This window comes from Mytilus galloprovincialis, chromosome 1, assembly GCF_965363235.1.
Source record: "Mytilus galloprovincialis chromosome 1, xbMytGall1.hap1.1, whole genome shotgun sequence".
Classification (NCBI taxonomy): domain Eukaryota; kingdom Metazoa; phylum Mollusca; class Bivalvia; order Mytilida; family Mytilidae; genus Mytilus; species Mytilus galloprovincialis.
In genome coordinates, this window is record NC_134838.1 from 102,836,664 (window position 1) to 102,859,034 (window position 22,371).

The 22,371-nt window shown below is 31.2% G+C and overlaps 1 protein-coding gene across 3 annotated transcripts; it reads right to left on the bottom strand.

The window, feature by feature from the left end:
• Positions 1–5,660: 5,660 nt before the first annotated feature.
• LOC143047869 (anti-sigma-I factor RsgI6-like) lies at positions 5,661–22,047 on the bottom strand. Of its 3 annotated transcripts, none has more exons than XM_076221197.1 (14): positions 21,909–22,047; positions 20,218–20,455; positions 19,412–19,557; positions 17,189–17,281; positions 16,391–16,547; positions 14,277–14,316; positions 13,884–14,042; positions 12,682–12,737; positions 11,691–11,828; positions 10,720–10,891; positions 10,208–10,315; positions 8,891–9,106; positions 6,541–6,754; positions 5,661–5,777 (listed from the first exon to the last, which is right to left on the bottom strand). In XM_076221197.1, exons 2-14 carry the CDS (start codon positions 20,412–20,414, stop codon positions 5,740–5,742), a joined length of 1,734 nt encoding a protein of 577 aa, XP_076077312.1. In that variant the 5' UTR covers positions 20,415–20,455; positions 21,909–22,047; the 3' UTR covers positions 5,661–5,739. The 3 variants fall into 3 exon arrangements, with proteins under 3 accessions (XP_076077312.1, XP_076077303.1, XP_076077320.1); XM_076221188.1 differs by having other exon boundaries at positions 20,218–20,484; positions 21,909–22,031; XM_076221205.1 differs by having other exon boundaries at positions 20,218–20,443; positions 21,909–21,987.
• Positions 22,048–22,371: the final 324 nt, after the last annotated feature.

The following is a 22,371-nucleotide window of genomic DNA, read 5'->3' on the forward strand; positions in this document are numbered from 1 at the left end:
GAACTCTTGGTTTAGTAGCTTCCTGAAAATCATGATAGGAAATGCAATCACGGGAATATCGTATCAATTGGGAGATATATACCCCGTATGCAGGTGCTGATGGAATGTTGCTACTTAGAAATGGACAGTTCACAATTGGAAAGCTGAAATCATCTCTTTTGTCGTAAAGTTTTGTTTTCAACCGACCCTCATTGTCAATTTCTAGATGTAAGTCAAGATATGAGGCCGACTTAACTGTATCTGTAGTATCCCTTATCTCTAGCTCGATTGGATAGATGCGTTCCACATAGTCACCAAATTTTGAATTATTTAGTGAAAGAACATCATCTATGATATGTACGTTATTGCAAACAAATGATTGGGGTAAATACAGCGCGTCAGACGCACGAAAGTTGTAGAGTGTTTATTTTTATATTCAAGATTATCTAAACCTCATTGTATGTTCACACGTTGCTATTAACAAAATGGAATTTTATGCGACTGTCATACAAATAAAAGGTTTGACTAGCTATAAAACTATTTTCTACATAAGTAATGGTCTATACAAGTCAGGTATATGAAAAATCCAACATGTAGACACTGTGTGCACCAGAAGAAGTTCTGTTTTGTACGTATTTAAGATAGCACAATACAAAGATTTTTTTCACTCCCAATCAGACAACTTTAAACTGATGTAATTTATTTCATCCTTCTTTATATTTTATAAATGAGGTACCAAAAGAAAGAAGAAAGATTAATCTTTCAAATTGTGATAATTTCATTATGACATAATTAGTACATAAATAATCATTAAGGAAGCTCGCTTGTCATGTTTTGGAATTTTGGTCAGATTTTCGGAATCCTCTGGTTTTATCCATTTGAATGCCTTAACAAAATTTGCCCGGTGACCCCCATTTTTCTTTTTATAATTCTTTTACATGTATAATGATAAGCTGTCTGTTAAAGTCTTCTAAAATTTTAATTACTTTTTAATAGTTTTTGAAGACTTAAACTTGTCTATGATAAAGCTATGAAACGTCAAGAGAAAACATTTTCCCGCCAAAAGTTCAATGGCTAATATCTTGAAAACAAGCACGGTGACCTATATATATATTTTTGCTCTTTTGATTCCTTTATTAATCCCCTATCGATATATGCTAGTGTTTTGAAAAGTTAATTACTTTGAAACTGAGAAGCCAGCCCCCTTAAGTAATTAGTTGCTATATTGTGATGTCCACACTTGAATGAATTTAGCGTCCTTGTTCTTCATAGCATCCCAAACTATTTTATAGATTCTTGTACAACACAGCTAGACCTCCAAAACCGTGGTTAATAATTATGTCATAATGAAATTATCATAATTTGAAAGATTAATCCTTTTTCTTTCTTTTGGTACCTCATTTATAAAATTTAAAGATGGATGAGTGGAATTACATAAGTTTAAAGGGATAATTCGCGATTTTTCACTTTTCATCTTATTATGTTCATAATACCATAAAAAACATATTCACCAAGTTTTATTTCGATATGAAAAGTAATAAAGGAGAAAATTGGGAATAATGAATTTTATTTTATCAAACTTCCTGACTTATGTGACGTAGTTTAAGTCTTTGAGCATGCCGGGAGTGAAATTAATCTCATTTAAGTCTTGTTCGTTAACCATCTAATAACGCTATTAAAAGCGCATCGACGACTTTTGGTGTAGCTATTAACCAACGAAAAGTAAGTGATAGCCATGTAACTTTTTAAGTTAGATTGTAGGATTCATGTTTGGATTTTTATACGAATTCTAGTAATTAAAGTAAATAATATGGGGACGAAGTCCCCAATAACAGTAGAAAATTCAATAAAAAAAAAAATTCGGGAAAATTTCCCGAATTTTTCATTGTACTAATGAACTCAAAATCGTTCAAATTTTTTTTGTCGTGTTGAAATCCCGGACCGGCGCAGAAATGTACAATGTACTTCCTTTTTCCGGTCTCGTTTGTATGAAACTTTGAGTAAAATATATATTTATCAGTCTAGTATAAAATAGGAAGGAACGTGCAATACCAATTTCATTTTTAATAATTCCTTGATATGAAAAAACGTTACCTGATGATAGCGTTTCTTTGTTTACATTGCATATGACGTCATAATTTAAATAACGTCACAACTAAAATCCCTAACAACAGAACCAAAATCGGAAATGTTACGGTATTTCCGTTTCTTGTTTTTAACAAATACTTAAGTTACAAAAAAATAATTAATACAGACTTCGTCCCCATTTACAGGTAATGCCTGCCTCATATTACAATAGAACATTTTTATGATTTTTTTCTTTAAATACTTTAAACAAACATATGAAACTGACACGATCGATAGTGTATTAAAAAATACATGTTTGTATTCTGAACTTTTTTGCTTCATTCCAGAAAACATTTTCACTTGCTTGTACTTTGGAAATTAAATGTGTATTAATTTGTGACACTTAGTGAATGTTGAATGCGTAGTTAAACTCAAGGTAATTAAAAGATTAGCATTATGTAATTCTAATCTTTTGATCTTCATTCAGTGACACATAGGCGTCACGGTTCAGCATTTCAGGTGTGAACAACATTTCGTATGAATGATATACAGGAGTCAGTTTTAGTTATAGACACAGAAATGTAAGAAAAAGAATTAAAATGAATTTACTGGAGAAATAAGGTCGCACAATAACTGGATAGCTGTTGTATATTTTTATATATTTTGCATAAGCTCACTTTTAAATGAATTATGACTTCTGATTAGTTTTGTAACGATAAAATACTGAATTATTTTAATTGAATAAATTTATAAATAAAAATAGCCTTCTAAACACGAGTGTATGAACTAAAAATTGTACTTTTTTAAATTAAAATCGCCAACCTTTAATATTTCAAACAGATTGCAATTATATAATTTAGTCCATCCAAAGCGATCTTTATTTACCTATTTAGGAATTAATGTTCTCATCAAAATATTTTAAATCTCACAACGCATGAATACTTCAGCTATTTGAAAAAAAAAAAATGTTTTAAAAAATTGACAGGAAATTTAAGGATCCTCTTGGAATGGAATCGAAAAATCACGAATAGAAATTCTTTTCAAGTGCGAAAAACGTCAACCAAATTTATTCATAATCGGGAGCGTCCTTTTTAAAATAGTCTTCTTCTCACAACGAATAATACTTTAGCTATTTGACCAACGATGTTTTAAAAAAAAGACAACGAATTTAATGTCATCTTAATTTCCCTATTTTTGAATGTAATTATATATAAGTCTGTTCAACTGGCAAGAATACCCCTAAAGCGGGCAAGCAGTTTATTCTTTAAATTGCTGTCATTGAATATCAAGAAAGAAAATAAATCCCGAAATCAATTTGAAACTTTAATACTCAAAAGTTTTCCTAGAAAATACACATCCCTTGAGGTTTATTAGTGTATGTCCAGTTGCATATGTTTTACATGAATGTCGGAACAATTGTGATGATGTCGAATTTCTTCCTTTATTGGATAAAGATTCCATTATACTTGACAAGTGCGTACATTTTTTTTTAAATCAATATTTCTGGTATGTTCCAATCTGTCCTTTACTATTGACAACGAGTATATATTAAATTTTAATCAAATTAAACCTTGGAAAAAAAATGTAAATAGATTTTTATTTTATCAAATCTTTTTTTTTTTTGAATAATTTATATTTTTATAAATAATATTCTTTACACCAGTAATGTTATTTATAAACAAGCGTATGAGTTTAATAATGACTAGTATATTATATCACTTTCGGAAACGCAAGACAGAGATGTATATTATACACCTGATAGTTCAAAATGGAGAGTTATAAGTTATCGGCCGTGTACACTGATCAATACCTACAGAAGTGAAACGATGCATGAACTTGCAAGCCCGACAGGAAATCGCTTGAATACCTGGACGTGTCACCTCACACCCCTCACAATACCTTTGGGAGTAATACCTTTAGTCATGCTGGTGATCAGATGAGGGAAGATCCGAATTAATTTGAATAAAATTTATTACTTTAAAGAATTATAAACGAATTAGATTTACGAAAAAAGTTTTCATGGAACACTTATTTATGATTTAAACTTTGACTTTTTAACTAATTCCAATATTAACAGTTTAAAAATAACAGACTATGGTTTTTAAAAAAAAATAAGAACATATTCCGTATCAAGTTAGTTTGTCAGATAAAACAACCGTACGATTGACAAGATATCGACACGCAATTACGACTACATCGGTTACTGTAGTTTTGGTCCTTTGTGGTTTATAGACATATCATGATTTTTAATCGGGGAAGACGACAAAATGGCGGAACGCAGAGAATTGATACTCTAAATTTAAAATCGATGGTTATCTCTTATCTAGCGGAATAAAACTTTAATATCTATAAATTTGAGCATTTCTATATAGAATGGACATAATATCAATTTTTGATTTTTTTGCGAAGTTTCCCTTTAAAGATGTCTGATTAGGGATGAAAAATCTTTGTATTGTGCTACCTTAAATACGTACAAAACAGAGCTTTTTCTGGTGCACACAGTATCTACATGTTGGATTTTCAGGTTCATATGGCTTCCAACCTTAGCAAGAATAAGTATAAAGTAAAAGCAGTGGTCAAAATATAGAACGTCAAATTTACCTATGACCTTGACCTAAATATAAGGTCATAAAATCAAAAGATTCTTAGGTATATAATGGATGAGGTATATCACTATACAGCTAGTTTTAAAGATGAAAGGGTAAACAACTTCCATTTAATGCCAACGTATCTATCCAAACAAAATGTATGTGTTTCGACATGTTGCATATAACAATTAAGTAAACATATTTGTCAATATCTTATACAGCTTCTGAAAGTTAGTAATAAAATGCCAAAATCAAATTTCAAACATTAACTTGACCTTTGACCTTGACCAATATTTTTCTTATGGTAGACCAAAGATAAAGACTCCAGGGCTCTATTCATAATGGTTTACCATTTTCAAAAACATACCACTCATTTCAAAAACGGGGAATAACTCTCACACGTAGTCTTCAGAATGCATCGGTCAAAACGAAACACTCTCCTTTGAGGAAATAACGAGCAATTTGGAAAATAAATTCGGCGAGATCTTTAAGGTTTCGAAGGAGATGTCATAAGAAGTAAACATTCTTTCACAAAAAAGTTCAGTTAAACAGGGTCCGTTTCAAAAGCGTATTAGCTGTACCATATCATATACAAAACATCTGGGCGACATCTTTTGAAAAAAACAATACCATGCAAAAAAAAAATATAAGGTGAAAAAAAAAATATCATTACAAAGCCAATAGGTCGTTCCTTGGAAAAGAAGAAATACCTAAAAATGGGTAAAATTGACAAAAATTGGAGTACAGCAGTCAATCATGCATCATTATCTTTATTGTTTGTATCTCTTGATCGTTAAAAATCTAAACGACAATTTTGAGTTGATATACATATTTCGGTCGAATATTTTGATTTGTGACTTTTCAATAACAACTTTCTATGATTTGAAATTAGTTTGGACAGACTATATATGAACCTAAAAAAAACCCATTAAACATGATTTTTCTTGAACTGCACTGTATTTGTAAAACATTCGGGCCAATGCGATAAAAAGATGGCGAGATATATTCGATAAAATAACAAATACATCAAATAAATAATTTTATATCGTGTGATATTGTTGATATGTAATTCTATATTGTTGATTTGAACTACGCCCCTAGATAATTACCCGAAGGCAACATGTGATACATAAACGCTGCTACCTGAAAGAAAGAATGTTCAAGTTTTAGCTTTTTTCGTATTTAATTTGCTTTTATAACAGTGTATACTTGAATTCTGACAAAATTGAAGATCATTGGCATTTCCATGTATTTTTGTGTTGCTGTACATACATATGTAGTCAGATGTTCATTCAGAAACTCGTTTATCTTTGCCTCCCTCTTAGTTACCAGTATGAATTTGACTCGACATTATATAAACTTCCATATAAGTAACTAACTTGGGACTTATACACACATAATTTGGCGGGGTTAACTTCCCCTGTTATCCTAGCATTGTAGATTGTATAATAACAGTGTTTCAACCATAACCTAAATTATTTTTTTCTATTACTAACATGAGCCTTCTGTATGATCAGTGTCTAGTTTCATACATGAGCATGGTTCATGTACAAATCTGAGCTTTTTAGATGTAAAGTATCTGAACTACGATATAAATAACTAGTTTCTATACAAACCGTAGCCTTGTAGATCTACAATAGCAGTTGTTCAATCATAATCTAGATTGAAATAGGGAGGCGAATTATAACTAAGAGATATTCAAACAAGTAAGTCGAAAACAAACAGACAACGTCATGGCAAAATAAAATAAAAAAATCAAAGACAACAAGTAAACATAACACAAAATAGAAAACTGATAAAGAGGAATCCCACCCAAACACGTTAATGGTTTTCATACTATCATGAGCCTTGTATTTGCATAGTAACTGTTTTCAAACATGATCTAGATATTTTGTTTTGTACAAACCTGAGCCTTGTACATGCACAGTAGCAGTTTTTCCTCCATGATCTAAGTTAATAGTTTCTGTATGTATGATGTTGCCGTTTTGTTTTATCACCAAGTCATGTTCACCTAAAAATGCTCTTGTACGAATAGAAGTAGAACCATCAAAAGAATGAGACTCATTAGTTCTGAATCTTTGATGAAATAATTCGTTCCACTTTGTTCCAGCGGCATTTGGCTAAAACAAAATTAGAAATTTATTGTTCAGAATACATAATGAGTTCAGATATAAAATACTTGAAAGCATCTATCATAAATTTCGTACATCAGAATGATTTTTTTATGTGGCTAATATATCAATTCATAATTATAGTAATATATCATGTAATGATATATCCATAATAAACTCATTATAGATACCAGGATTAAAATTTTATACAGACTCGCGTTTTGTCTACATAAGACTCATAAGTGACGTTCGAATCAAAAGTGTTAAAAACGCAAAATAAAGTACGAAGTTAAGGTAGCACATTACAAAGATTTTTTTCACCCCCAATCAGACAACTATAAACTGATGTAATGTCTTCATTCCAACTATGAATTTTATAAATGGGGTACCAAAAGAAAGAAGAAAGATTAATCTTTCAAATGGTGATTATTTCATTATGACATAATTATTATGTAATTAGTTGCTATATTGTGATGTCCACACTTGAATGAAATTAGCTTCTTTGTTATGTATAGCATCCCAAAATATTTTATAGATTCTTGTACAACACCGTGTCTCAGATTTTTCCTATTGTATTTCATTCTGTCATAAACCTCCAAGTATGCGACTTCAATTCATAAGAGATCACTAAATTGAATTGGGTATGAATGTGTTCTATTGATGTTTTCGGAAATCTGAGACACAGTTTTGAAGATAACTGGTCAAGGAACAACATGTGTGAAAATCAGGCATATAGGGGCACCCATCTAAGGAACTAATTTCATTAAAAACTACATTTGCATGACAAAAATGAATGTGTCACAATTGAATAAATAAGAATGTTCCTACTTGTACCCCATTAACTTCAATATAATTCACACATGTACCATGGGGATACTTCAGGATTGGCCTTTAATCATTTCGGTTTTGACCAGTAGGAAAGCATTCTATTTCAGCAATTCTAAATATATAAAGAAAATGCAAACCATGTGCAACACAAATAAGATCTGGCGGGAGATGATATATCATTAGTGACCTTGCTGGAAGTCAGTTGCTACAGATATGGTCAAAACTTCGCCCACCATGATAAACCTTTACTATTAATGATATCAAAAGTTTAATTACACATTGCATTTACTTTCTTCAATATGGATTTTTTTCATTTAGTACATCAAATAATATGTTTTGATTTTTGCATTGTTACAGAAAGTAAGTTATGCATGTGTACACAAAATGATCAGTTGGTCAGTCTAGAGGATCCATATGGGGGATTTCTAAAATTGTAATTGTATACAATGACAATATGGTATTTTACACAAAGTACATTTTTTTCATTTTTGCAGTCTGGTAATGAAATAATCAGTTTGTATTTTCTTTTAAAAAGAAGTCATATATCAACATAGTTATCTCCTTAAGAAATTCTAACATAAACATCAGAAACATTAATTGTTGTACAATTATATTTGTTTGATATTTGTACATTTTGATTTCCTCTATATTTCCAAATATTTGAGTTGATTTTCTCCTGGCAGCTCCAATAAAGAAAGAATTCAATAACTTCATTTTTCCATAAATCCCTAATCCACCTCTTTTTCATAACCGTTATTTTTATTGCTGGTCAGTAGTCATAAAGCTATCAAATGATTCTATTGATTAGCCACAAACTACAGCCCACATGTTTTTCTCTTGTATCAGTCAGACACGTGCATTTGTTTATAAAACTAATTATCATCAAAACTCATTAACAGTGCAAGAAATGTAAATGATTTTTTTCTTCTGTGGTTTTGGAATATTAAGAAGTAACAAAAACAGAAAAACAAAAAAATGAAATTTTGATAAAATTTAGTTGCTTTTGTATTGTGCTACCTCAAAGAGCATTGATGACAAACACATTTTTAAAAGTTTTGCCAAATACAGCTCAGGTAATTTATTCCTGAGGTAGAAAGCAGTATTTAAAAAATGAAAAGATTTGTAAACAGTTAATTTATAATTGTGACCATATCAATGATAATTCATGTCAACATAGAAGTGATGACTACTGGGATGGTGATACCCTCGGGGAATAAAAACTCCATCATTAATAGAATCTACCCGGTGGTTGTGAATAAACTCATCATAGATACCAGGATTGAAATTTTATATTTTAAGTTTTGCCAAATAACTCACCGTAACATTACTTCCCGTTGCTAAAGCAATCGCTTTGTCAAAAACACCACCATCCCAAAAACCCCAAAGGAGTACTCCTTCAACTGCAGGATGACTGAAGTACAATGTCATAACATCATCAAGCGCTGTAGCTTTATCATTGGCATTAGTGTCTAAAATACTTAGTTCTGTAATCCATATCGGAAGTCCAACTTCAGCAACTTTATCTAATCTATACTACAAAAGAAATATACAGTCTATTTTAAGAAAGGCTAGACATGTATGGAAGGGACAATACTAAATTATAAGTTGTAGAGATTCCGAAAAAACCACGACAAAAACGACGAAAATGACAAAACAATACATTGAAATTTTGTGACTCCGCAACATGATCCAACGCAAACATTTGGGTGATCTCAGGAAGTGAAAGCAACCCTTGCTATTCATGTCATTTTACTTAATAAAAGCAAAAACACAAATCGGTAATACAACAGTGATCTGCTGAAGTGTAAGCACATCCTGCTCTACCTGTCCTGTAACTAATTATACAAATCGGTAATACAACAATAAAAGAAAAAAAGGTATTACAAAACTACCAAAACCCAAGAAAAATTCAAAACGAGGAAGTCAATAATAACTGACAAAACCAAACATATTCAATCACCAATGAAAAACAACTGTATCATGACTTGGTACAGGCATTTCCCGATGGACTTGGTGGGTTAAACCAGGTTTTATGGCCATATAAACTTCTCACTTGTTGTTTATATATCCTTTTCTGTAGGTAACCAAAGCGTTTATAAAGTGTGGTTTTAATTATGTTAAAAACAATATCATATCTATTGCAAGACTATGTTTTCATGGGAAATATGCATATTCATTTAATTGAGTAATTCCTAACTACTATTTAAAATATCATGGAAACTATTTCTATAGTATACGAAGCATTTATAACAAAGACTCAAACTTAGCAAATACCAAAGCCCTCTCATCATCCATTAGAGCACTCTTCTTTTTCCGTTCGTCTATTCGAAGATGGACATATTTGACTGTATAAGTTTTTCTCTTTCAAATACAACGAAAACTCAAAAGTTCGTCTTAGGAATTTTTTTCTCTCAAAGATTTCGTATTCTCTCCTGAACTGCCATGGAGTATCCTTGTCTGTATTTTTTTTAATATTATAAGCAACCACATTTTCAGTTTGATATTTAAAGCCAAAATGTGCAGATTGTCAGATTTTTGTTTTATTCAAAAGGAGGTCTTGTAATTGTTTGTGTTGTTGGGTTGCTGTTTATATCGGAAATAATTACATCTCTTTCATTCATATGTAAGATATACCTTAAGAACATCCATATCAAGATGGCTAGTTTTGAAATGGCTTTGAACTCCCATTCCGTATATTGGAACACCACTATCTTTGAATCTTTTGCCTTGACTTTTGAAAGCCTGTGTAAACAAATCACAAGGTTTATTGAATTAAAATAAAATTGATCATTTGTTGTTCATTTTGCATCTTTATTTATATAATACAAAATAAAGTAAAACGTCCACTACAGTGTTAAACAAGACTTTTAAGATAATGGCTAACAAAATTTTTTCTCCCTCGACCATTGTATCAATGTTTTTTTTTCATTTAAATAACTGTTCAATAAATTCATCTATGATTCATTTCGGGTCCGAGGTGAAATGCATATCTTTCATTTCCCCTTTGTTAATCATTTGTATAGCATATAACATAAATATTGGTGCATACATGTACTAGTTAAAAAAGTCAGATTTGATAATATTAAATTGCAAGAAAATAACGTTCGATAACGACGACAAAATAAATACATTATAACTCAACAAACCGTTGTAGAAAGATGAGTATTCACCACGGCAAAGTCATTCAGGAAAAGCTTAACATTCGGTTCTAATGAATGCATCCAGTTGAACATTTCCATGGTGATATTTGAATATCCTGTTTTCTGTTCAAAATAGTCTCCGTGTATGTTTTCGTTGTTCACATCCCAATGTTCTAACCTGTAATGATATGAAATTTTGCCGTTATAGATAAATGATTTTTTTTGGTGCTGAAATTAAAAATTTTCATTATATAATTTTCACATTTCAAACCGTAGTGTGATCGTAGAAGTGTAAGAGGAGTTATTAACATCATCCTTGTTGTACATCAGAACCCTCAATAAAATTGAAAGGTCTTACCAATGTCAGGAACGAGATAAAACCGATGGTGATGTCAGGTTGACGATAATTGTTACTTGTACAAGATCTTGTAATGTCCAATAATGTGAGACAATTTCTCAGAAACAATTTTGGAAGATTTAAAGTTGTAATTCCAAGAAATTTTCTTCATAAAGTTGATGGAATAGAATTGAGTGAAGAATATGCAATGTATGTTACATTATTCGTAATATCGACTTAATTAAAATCTCGCATACCAAGTGGTATGAACGGCATAAAATCCACCAATAAGTTGCTGAATCATGTGCTTAAGAAAAAGTTGGATTGAACGTTCTTTATATATGCTTTAAATTTTATTGATGAATTGATTTTTACTTTCTTTCGGTACTAAAATATCTCCAGCATAAAAAGGAAAATTCCTTTAGAAACACTGAAAATTCAAATCGATCGGAGGTGTTACATTTTATTAAAAGTCGTTGTTCTTTTAAAAGCAATTTTTTATTTATCTGTTAAATACGTATTTTAATCATTTGATAGGATTGAAATATTCTTGATATATTTAGCTAACATAGGACATTATAGCTCAGTTTCACATCCATTAAGCGATGAGAAAAGTTTGTAATAAGAAGAACCAACTTACAATCCCCCTGTATGAGATATCATGCCATTCACTCTTGTATGCATTTGCTGCAATAACTCAGTTGATGACATACTGTCTAACCAGGCTGGAGAATGTCCAGTAGTACCCCAAAACATGTTATGCCCTCTTACTTTCATACTACAAAAACATACATTGTTGCTATATTTGAAAAGTAAACAAAAGCACAGCTTGTGCGATTTTTTAACAAGTCATCTTTTAAAATATTAAATAGTTTGATCAGTATTGTCGAGTTATTATCACCTTTCATCATATATTTAGTACTTAATACAGCAATTTTGGATATCTTATAAAGGTTCTTTTTTCAGTCTGTATCATCTACCATGTATCGCATACCCCTATAAGCATATTCTTGAAATAATATACATGAGTCGAATTTAAATTATATCACAAACATAAGGGAAATTCAGTTTAGAAATGTTCGACTTTTTTTTTTTCTTTTTTTTCTTTTTTTTTTTTTTTTTAAATCTATGGCATCAATAACAACAATTTGACCGTTCCCGGTAAAAGTAAATCCAGAAAAACACGAAATTTATGTTTACGTTATCAGTCAACATATATGTGAATATCCAAGGGAACATATGTTTCAATGTGACTGGATACCAGCACAGAACAAATTTGTCCGTTTGACAGCAGAAAGATAACAAATTAGGATACTCACAGTTTCTCCAAATTCTTTTAAAAGCGCTCGATAGAGTTTTGTGTTTGGTGCTTTGAAATGTATCATTTGAAATAATAGTTTTTTTATCATGTTTACTTAAAAGAATACTAAATTAGTATCACATTTGTTGAAAATTACTCGTCATATGATACCAATTGAGTATTTAAATCATTGTTTAAACCATTGTTCAATCTAAATTTGTTGGCGTAACAATATTACTATGGATTCTAAAGATACTAGCAAATAGTGTTGAAATTAACAAATGCTAAATTCAACACTCATTCGATGAGTCAATTGAAAAATGAAATTTACCCATGAGCCTTCAACACTTTGACAGCATCAACACCTTTTGCATAATTAATGTGACTCTACAATGTTAAAAACTTGGTATGTTAATTATTGTTATAATATTTTCTGCAACTTGTGCATGTTATATATTATCCCTTTACATGCTTACAAGTTGTTATACTAGTGATTGGTAATTAAAAAACTTATCAAAAAGCAATATGATTAGTCCATAATTTCTCAGAATATATCATGCAATAATCAGTTACAAATACTTAAATGATTTTGATTCATTTCAGTCTATTACAATTACTTTATCTAATTTGTTACATTGAAACCATTAGCAAGAAAATAACGAAGATGAATTAATTTTTCAAAGCTTTCTATTTCCCACCACATATTAGAACAATTAGTTTACTTGTTAGAAACCTAGTATTGCTTCTGCTGTGTATGATCCTTAGAAAAATACGAGTTTTACATTAACTTTAGGTTAAAAAAAATCGATATAAATACCATGAGATTTGTTTTCATTACAAATGAGACAACTAGCAACAAAAGTTGAAGCGAAGTATATGTAGGCAATTATAAGCGACAATTAAAAAAAACGTATAGTTGACTATTGTCTATGACCTTTGGTTTCATATCAATTATGTATTAAAAGTCTATCATTATATGTGTATACTCCATTTCTTACTATTTGTCATTCCACAATGAGTTTTAACATTGGGGAACACGTACACGAATTTGAATGAAGAACTGCTGACGCTAACTATAGATTCGGCTTTTAATTTTAAAAGGTTCAATATTCTTACTTATGTTTTCTTTCTATGCTTTGTTGAAATAGCTATCACTATTTTTGGATTCCATCGTTTTAACAAACAAAAAAAAAACCCAAAAATAAAGCAAAAACAATTTTCTTGTACCCTTTTAAAACCCTTGATCCACTTAAAATAATGCGTATTTTTTTTAAGTAATAGGCCTAATTGAAAGATAATTCGAACGATAAAAACATGAAAACAGCATAAATTAAGGCAACAACACTTATACTGCTGTTCAAACGTCATAAATCGATTGAGAGAAAACAAATCAAGGTTTCAAACTAAAACCTAGGGAAACTAGAGAAAAACTAGGAAACAACAGTCAATATAGTTCAACAATACAAAGCGACAATGCAACATACATAGAAACGAACTTGTAGAGAACAACTCCGTAAAAAATAAAATATTTACTTTTGTCCATTCCATAAGTTTCCATTTCAATGCATTCTCTGTAACGGCCCATTCAAAGTTGTTATACACGAAGTCCTGGTAAGCTTTATATGAACTATCTGTGATATATGGTGCTTTTATAGCTGTTCCAAAAGCAAACTTACTTTTTGTCTGTTTTATCTATCAACAGAAGGAAAAGTCTTGATTAATATTTCGTGTGACAGTTATAAAAATATTATGCACTTATTTTATAAGATGAATTATACAAATTACATTTAGGACAGTATATATCTCACAGATATTGAATATATCTTATTGCAAACTTTGAGTGAAAAACTATTAACAAGCTGAGATAGTTCGTTAAATTTGTTGCTGAATATTGAGAGATTTAAAAAGGTCATACATAAATCATACCTGAACAGTTAGGCCGCTTGACGGAGGAGTGCCTGCAAGGCTGCAACATGGAAATAAAAAGAGAAAATGCAAATGTATTTGTTTCATAATTTATTGATTTTATTGTTCATAGCGATTTTCTTTAAACTCAATGCCTTGTTAATTTTTTATCTGTTTATGCTCTTTAAGGAATTCAGTCAGCAATCTTTTAAAGAGTAATTTTGTTGCAATTTCTAATATATATATATTGTAGGACTCAAATATATGGCGGGTTCAAAATCTATGGCAGATTCCTAATCTATGGCTAATGTGACGTGACAAACGCCAAACAACTCAAATCTATGGCAGATTTTTTGTTTTTTCCAAATCTATGGCAGATTTGGGAGAAAGAGTAACATATAACGTCACAATTGAATAACGCCATATTACATCCTTGCCGCCACCTATGATGGCGGAACCCATAGATTTGAACACTATTCAAGATGAAAGTATTTCCCTGACAACAATTTGCGGGTGGTTTCATCTGGGTGGTTTAAAGGAAGATGTGACCTATTATCCTGGAGAGGGACGAAATATGCTGTACCGGCTGAAATCCGCGCTAAAAAAAAGGATACCGATTTTTTCAGTACTGCATATATTAGAAAGGGAGTTTTAGTAGTAGTTTACTGTCTATGGCTGGCACAGTTTATAAAGTGAAAGATAAAATTAACAGATACAAGTTTGATTTAAATCATCATCGAATAAAAAGATGTATTAACGATATCGCTGAAATAAATATTATTTGAAAATTCAAACTGTTCATTTTTATTTGTTACTTTTTTACTTTTGTTTTTATAAAAGGCGGCCTTTTTGTTTGTTAAAGGACTTATTAGTTGGTTTGATAGGTCAAACAGGTACCATGCACAGATTAATAAATTTTTATTTTTTACAGAGCACATCATTTTAATCTTTAGTCGGTATTAAGGTATAACAAGAATTTATCATTTCCATGATGATTTTTTTTGGTTGACCATTATGGAATGTTTATTTAACAAATGTTTATAGACATGCTCCCGTTGTCGTATATTTCAACTTGCTTTAGACAAGTCATTGGTCGAAAATGTATAGTACTGCATTGTTTTCCATTTGCACAACGTTTGCAATAGATTTGGAAACATTATATATTCGCCATAGATTAGGACATTACAAAATTTGCCATAGATTAGGTTTTAAAAATCTTGCCATAGATTTAGATGACATGACGTCACATTTACTATAGATTAGGAATCTGCCATAGATTTGGAACCCACTATTGATTTGAGTCCTACATATATAAAAGAAGATATGGTATAATTGTCAATGAGGCAACATTCCAAAAGAGATCAAAATGACACAGAAATGAACAACTAAAGGTCAACGTTCGGCCTTCAGTAGCCTAGTTTAGCAAGTGGTCCAGACGTTAGACAAGTTGCAGGCGGGATTGCCAAGATGTCTCCCTGAGGGAAAAACAAAAGATCTAACATTGTTGCGCCAAATTTTAGACTGAATAAATTTGTTTTAGCCCTTATAAACTCAGGTCATCAGAAGGAGAAATGTCTGTCGTAAGGGTGTCATATATTTGTTATATAAACGTTAATAGTATGACATTCAATGTTAATTCTAATTCCGTAGATTTGTTACGTGTTCTATGAGTCCTTATTTAAAGATCAGATTAAAACTTAAAGTTTTACCAAGATTAAAGCAAATAGATGTTTGTGTCAACTATTCAATAAGGTAACCCATAGTATTCTGATTCTGTTATGAATGGTCAAAGCATGATTGCAAATCGAATTATAGCATTGCATGGCTAGGTAGTTGTGTTAATTATTTTAAGGCAAGTGTAACCAAAATTAGTAAAGTGTTGTTTTCTTGTGTTATTTTTTTGCTAAAGGAGCGTAGACAATTTGAAACTGGAGAGGGCTGTCATGTAAGTAAATCAATTTTATTTCCCTACCATACACTTTCATTTGCAAAAAGGAGTTAGGACTATGACCGTTAGTAATCCATTACTTCCAAAAATCGCAGTATAATGTACAGTATATACATATCCGGTGGTCGAGGATTATCGCCATGATTCTATTGCGGATTTTTCTGTGTTATTTAACTATGGTGTTTACCTTATGTTTAGCGTTCCCTTTCGGAGGTTATCTATTCTTTGGTTTGCCTTAGTTTTCCAGTTAGGGTCATGTTCGATGTATTGGCAGCTTGAATAATCCAAGAGATAATTCACCGACGGGTCGTCAATTTGTGTGGAGATTTGTATGCGCGAAGTTCCTGTAACATGTGTATATACATAACAAATAATAATTCATAGTTAGTTACTACCCATGTTGTATCGATCAGTTTTAGGTAAAAATAATGAATGTTGGATTAATATTATTATTCTTAATATAAATTGCTGGATGTGATACGTATCCCTTTAAATAAATAGGGTAGAAAATGTTTCAGTTTTTATCAATAAGATAAATTTGCCATGTATAATATTTTTTTACCTATTATGTCTGTTTGTGTTGTTCACGCATCGTTGAATATAAGGGAATTTGATGCGACTGTCATAGAAGTGAGATGTTTAGCTAGCTATAAAACCAGGTTCAATCCAACAATTTATACACAAGATACCTGTACCAAGTCGAGGATATGACAGTAGTTATCTTTTCGTTTGATGTGTTTAAGCTTTTGATTTCGCCATTTGATTACGGACTTTCCGTTTTGAATTTTCCTCAGAGTTCAGTATTTTTGTGATTTTACTTTTTTAATCAAACCGAAAAACGCTTAATCTTCAATGATCTCGTACATGACGATTCAGAAGCAAGTCTACGTGAATTATTCTTTAATGTATAATTGTTTACACTCGTTTAGATACTGTCAGATAATAAACTTTCACCAAAATCGATACAGGTCATTTGACACATTACCTGACGGAATTGGTATGTCTCCACCGATTTCTGTCCATCCATTTTGTGGCTTAACATACCTGTTTAAACCAATAACACTATGATGAAGTCTTCCTTTAATTGAAAATTTGATTATGTTTATCGTCAAATTAAAATATATCATGCAAAAATAGGAAGAAGAAATACATTTGACTTGCTCACATGGAGTATGTTGTAATAAATGATTAAAAACAGTTTTAATGATCATAAATATTAAACAATTATAAATATACTAGATGTGGCATGTTGTCAACGACACAACCCTACTCAAGGTCAAATAACAATTATGAAAACAGCTATAGAACACTCCACGTTCTTCAATAAGATATTGCAATTTTACAATGTGTGTGGATACACGAAGAACATTTGGGCCTGGCGATAAAATTAACGGCCTTACTTATAACAACAATTTATTAAAACAAGTATGACAGACATGAACCAAAGACAACCATGGAACTACAGGTTTATGAACAGAAATACAGAACATGAGTATGAGTATTTTGACATACATGTATAATCGATTAAATGATGAGTATCATTAAAACTGATCCTGGCTTATCATACCACAGGAGCTTACGGAAAATAGTAGTAAAATCTTATGTGTATTATACTCCGGTGAATTAAGTCAATTTCAAAATGCTGTGATTGAGGTTGTATGCTATTTCTTAAGGCCATGTCATATATAAAACATATTATAACATAGCGTTATGTGTATATCAAATAGATTACATACATCATTAAAAACTTATCTTCTTTGTTTTGTTAACTTTGTTAATGCAAATACTTGGAACATACAATAAGTACATTAGTCCTTATTGTAAATTGAGAAATGAACATGTCTGTTCTATGGTCGGGTTGTTGTCTCTTTGACACTTTCCCTATTTCCATTCTCAAGTGTATTGCCATCAACGTCCAGCAAATTTGAATTTTTGGCATTTGAAATTAAAAAGGAAAAACTAAGTTATAGTTATTGACCAAGCAAGTCGGTATATGTCATTTAATTTGCACAGCTCGAGTGACCCTGCTTAACCCGAACGACGTAGGAGTTCGGGTTATTGGGTCATCTCGTGCTGTGCAAATTAAATTACATATACCGATTTGATTGGTTAATAACTGTTTTAACACATAACGCAATCAATTTACGTGAACGTTTTTGAAATGTGGATGATATTTCGCAATTCACGGATCCTAGGAAAGTTTTTGTAGGGTTAATGAAAGAGGGAACTACGACTTTGGTAAGTTTTAAATTGATAACTTTTTTTTTATATTTAGGCGTTTTCTAAAATTGCAATTTGGTGGTAGATTTTTTTTTTTATCGTTTCTGTTAATTTTCCCATTCTTATTTAATTAGAGACGATTAAGACTTTGATAAATTGTGTACTTTCAAATCGGTGTATGAAAAAATATCATAACTGAAAGGGTTATTGAGTTTAGATTGATTGCTTGGTCAATTATATGCTTAGAGAAAGATGTTTTATTACCTAAAAAAGGATAAATAAAAAGAAAATACCTTTCTCTTTTCAATCTTTTACTACCCCAGCCCCCCAAATTTATTTTTATCTACTGTATTAATTTTTAAGATATATCTAAATGAAGTCTGATGGTTCTCCAGCTACCCCCCTCCCTCCCCTGTCCTGTTTTGAAACAAACTTAAATATGATCCTCATTAAATTCGATCCAAAATAGTCTCTTTATATGAATAGATAATCAAAAAGTCGTTATAAATTCCATTGAGTCTAAAATCAGATTTCTTTTATTCGGATATTTTTAGATACATTTCTTTTTTGGCAGAAATTACAAAAAAATGTTTAAACTATCTATCTGGCTTTAAAACACTGATTTAAGATTTATGTTTTACAAAAAATATTATAAAATATGTCCCAACTAATGGCGGATTCGGGGGTAGGGCGAATACGTCGTCCACCCTTGGATTGGACAAAATATCGTGTTTTAGCATAAAATCGTCAATAATGTTTTTAATCTCTCTACACTCGGTGATATTATTTTAATTTTTAAGAATAACGCCCCCTCAAAATCCAGGAACCGCCCCTAAAGGTAAAAATAGATTTGAACTGTGCAGTATATCTGAGGTAGTTAATGCACACCTTGCTGTGCATTATTCAGATTATAGCACAGTAAGAACAAAGGGATTTTACCCATGTCATGTGTTAAATAGAAATAAAGCATTTTGAAATCAAAACTTACCGTGCGTAGAAATGGCACTCATCAATTTAACACTAACCGACATTTTACCATGTGGCAAATTTAAAACCTTCATATATGCCCTGCATCTTAAATTTGTTCCACCCTGTACATTAAAGAATTGTGTCAATCCTGATTGAATTCGATGTCTGTAAAATAAACAATTAGCGATTATATCATTATCTATAGTTTAACTGTTGTTTGATTAATTATATCAAACAAAGATAATTACAGTCTATAGCACGGAAGCTTGAGTGCATCATAGTAGAATCATGTCATTTCACATAATAACTTGATAAATCATAACGTATATAAGAAATTTTTAAAAAAATACTAATTTTTGTATTATCCAAAGGCGTGCAATGTAAACATGAAATCAAGATTTTTATATTTAGATAACTTTCAAATTCTTCTTGTCAACTTTGTTGACAATTTTATTATTTTTGACATTATATGTCGTGAAAAAAAACAACAGGCATATCGTCATCCAGCTGACCTCCAGTAAGGGTATCACAAGATCTTGCAAAATATTCTGAAACAAATATAATAACAAAGGGTTTCAATATGATCAGAGAATAAAAATGAGAATTGAAATGGGGAATGTGTCAATGAGAACAACCCGACATATAAGTAAAAAACTGTAGAAATAACCGTTGGGTCTTCAATACGATAAGAAAATCCCGAATCCAGAGGCGGACATCAGCTGGCCCCTAAACACAAATGTGCACTAGTTCAGTGAAAATGGACGTCATACTCAACTCCAAAATATATAAATGTACTAAAATAAAAAAAAAAATGACAAGACTAACCTGTTTGTAACTTTCAGACTTCGATGACCATGGTAGCTAGTATTTACAACTGATGCTTGACAATCGTGGCAAACCCAAGGAGCAATATCATGTGGATGCTCAAAATCAGAATTTTGTAATAAGTCTGCTGCCAAAACAATGCTTGTAGTCAAGAATATTAGGACCACACTAAAGTTGGAGATCAGCATGGCCGCCATGTTTGTTGTACTTGGTCTTATTTTGAATCCTAAAGCGTAGGCTTTTAAAATGAATCTTAAGTTATATTGCCTTTATAAAAAAATTAAATATTTATACAGCAACAGGAAAATAATATAAAAACATAAATTCATAAGAAACAATCATAAAAAAAACTCGATTGCCAGAAAGATAAAGACACTTTTTTGATTACTTATACATTTTGTGAAAGCTCAACTAATTTTAATAACCTATATCAATTATTGGCACTTATCGTACACGCATAATTTGAATGATGTACATTTGCAAGAGTTATGAAAGTAAAGAAGTTCCAACTGTCTCATCGCAAATTGATCTTTAACGGTTTTGGTTATCCATTTAATATGAAAGTAACAGTATTCCCATTAAAAGTTTTGCACGCCACCATGATTTGATTGACCGTCATTGAACGTGTTACAAGTGACCACGGATATGTTTGGAGCAGAATCTGCTTACCCTTCCGGCGCACCCGAGACCACCACTAGTATTTTTACGGGGTTTGTGTTGCTTAGTCTTTAGTTTTATATGATGTTTCTTGAGTACTATTATTTGTCTGTCAGTTTTAGCCATGCCGTTGTCGGTTTATATTCGATCTATGAGTTTGACTGTCCCTCTTGTATCTTTCATCCCTCTTTTATAATCGATTTTTGCTTAACACAACGATGTCCACTACTGAAGCCTGATCGACCTCCCTCAGACAATCTGAGATTACGTTTACTTTTTGACAGGGTTCGTGTTGTTCAATCTTAAATTTCGGTGTAGTTTTGTAGCCTGATGTTTTCGTTTTTGTCATTTTTGTTGTGATGAATGTCAATCTGGAAATGTGCTCCGAACTTGATAAATATATTGTGTTTGTTGTGGCTGTTTCGTTACTCTTTTGACAGTGAAATGTCGTTTAACGTTTGCGACCTACGTTTAATCTGGCTAAAAATAGGGGATTTTTTGTACGTTAAATATAATTTTAGTAGATTTTGTGTATATAACAAACCAGGCTATCTTGACAATGCTGTTCATTTTGTTATAATTTTGTTTCCAGGAAAAGTAAATTTCCTGTGATTAGCAATAATTTATGAAGCACAAACTTAAAACATAAGAGGGTCGAAGACATTACAATTAGTGTGATGTGTTGAATTGTCCTACAGTTATAGTAGTTGATGCTAATAAGCCAAATTTTTGGTTATTTCAGCATGTTTATTCTAAAGGGAAATGCCTGTATTTTCAATCGGTAAACTGTCGTTGCTGAGTTGTTTGAATGATGACAAACTTCATCATAGCTTACCGTTGTCAGTTTATTTTAGTACATGAGTTTGAATGTCCCTCTGGTATCGTCCGTCCTTTATCGTGCTTATTTTTTTTTAAGATAAAATAAATCATAAGTGAAAAATAAAATAACAAGTAAGCAGTCCTCGTTTCAACAATTGATTTAATGAACGAAATACACACAAAAACAAATTTGATTCGAGGTAGCTGGTACTTACAAGTGGTGCCTAATAATCCTGGTTATCAAACGGAACAATGATATTTGAGTGCTTAAAATCTTGTCTAGAGAATATTCACATTCAGGAATAGTACAAATACACTATATATAGATAACGATTCACATGCCGGTCACGTTATAATATACTTAATTATATTCTGAAGTCGGTAGATAAGGCCTACAAATATGTTGCACAAGATTTCCTTAACAGATAAAACAAATTGAATATTTAAAACAGACAAAAATAGAAATCTTTTGTTCTAAATGTAACAATAAATACACGTCTAAATGATTTATATTATAGGGATAGAGATATGACTTATGATTGCAATGAGGCACTTTCCACCAAAAGTTGGATAAGGCTAGAGCTTTGTTTTTTAGCCAAATTACAACTTCTTGGTAATTTAGCTCTTCTAAGTTGATTTTATATATGTACTGGTACATCGCACTGTTTGTTATGTTTT

What these genes read in the sequence shown, in the direction of transcription:
- LOC143047869 (XM_076221197.1), bottom strand. Translation starts at nt 20,414, where the DNA reads ATGGCGGCCATGCTGATCTCCAACTTTAGTGTGGTCCTAATATTCTTG. An exon ending in AGTCTGAAAGTTACAAACAG is followed by an intron (nt 19,558 to 20,217) that starts GTTAGTCTTGTC and finishes TTTATTTTACAG; the next exon opens with ACATCGAATTCAATCAGGAT. An exon ending in ATACTCATCTTTCTACAACG is followed by an intron (nt 10,316 to 10,719) that starts GTTTGTTGAGTT and finishes TTGTTTACACAG; the next exon opens with GCTTTCAAAAGTCAAGGCAA.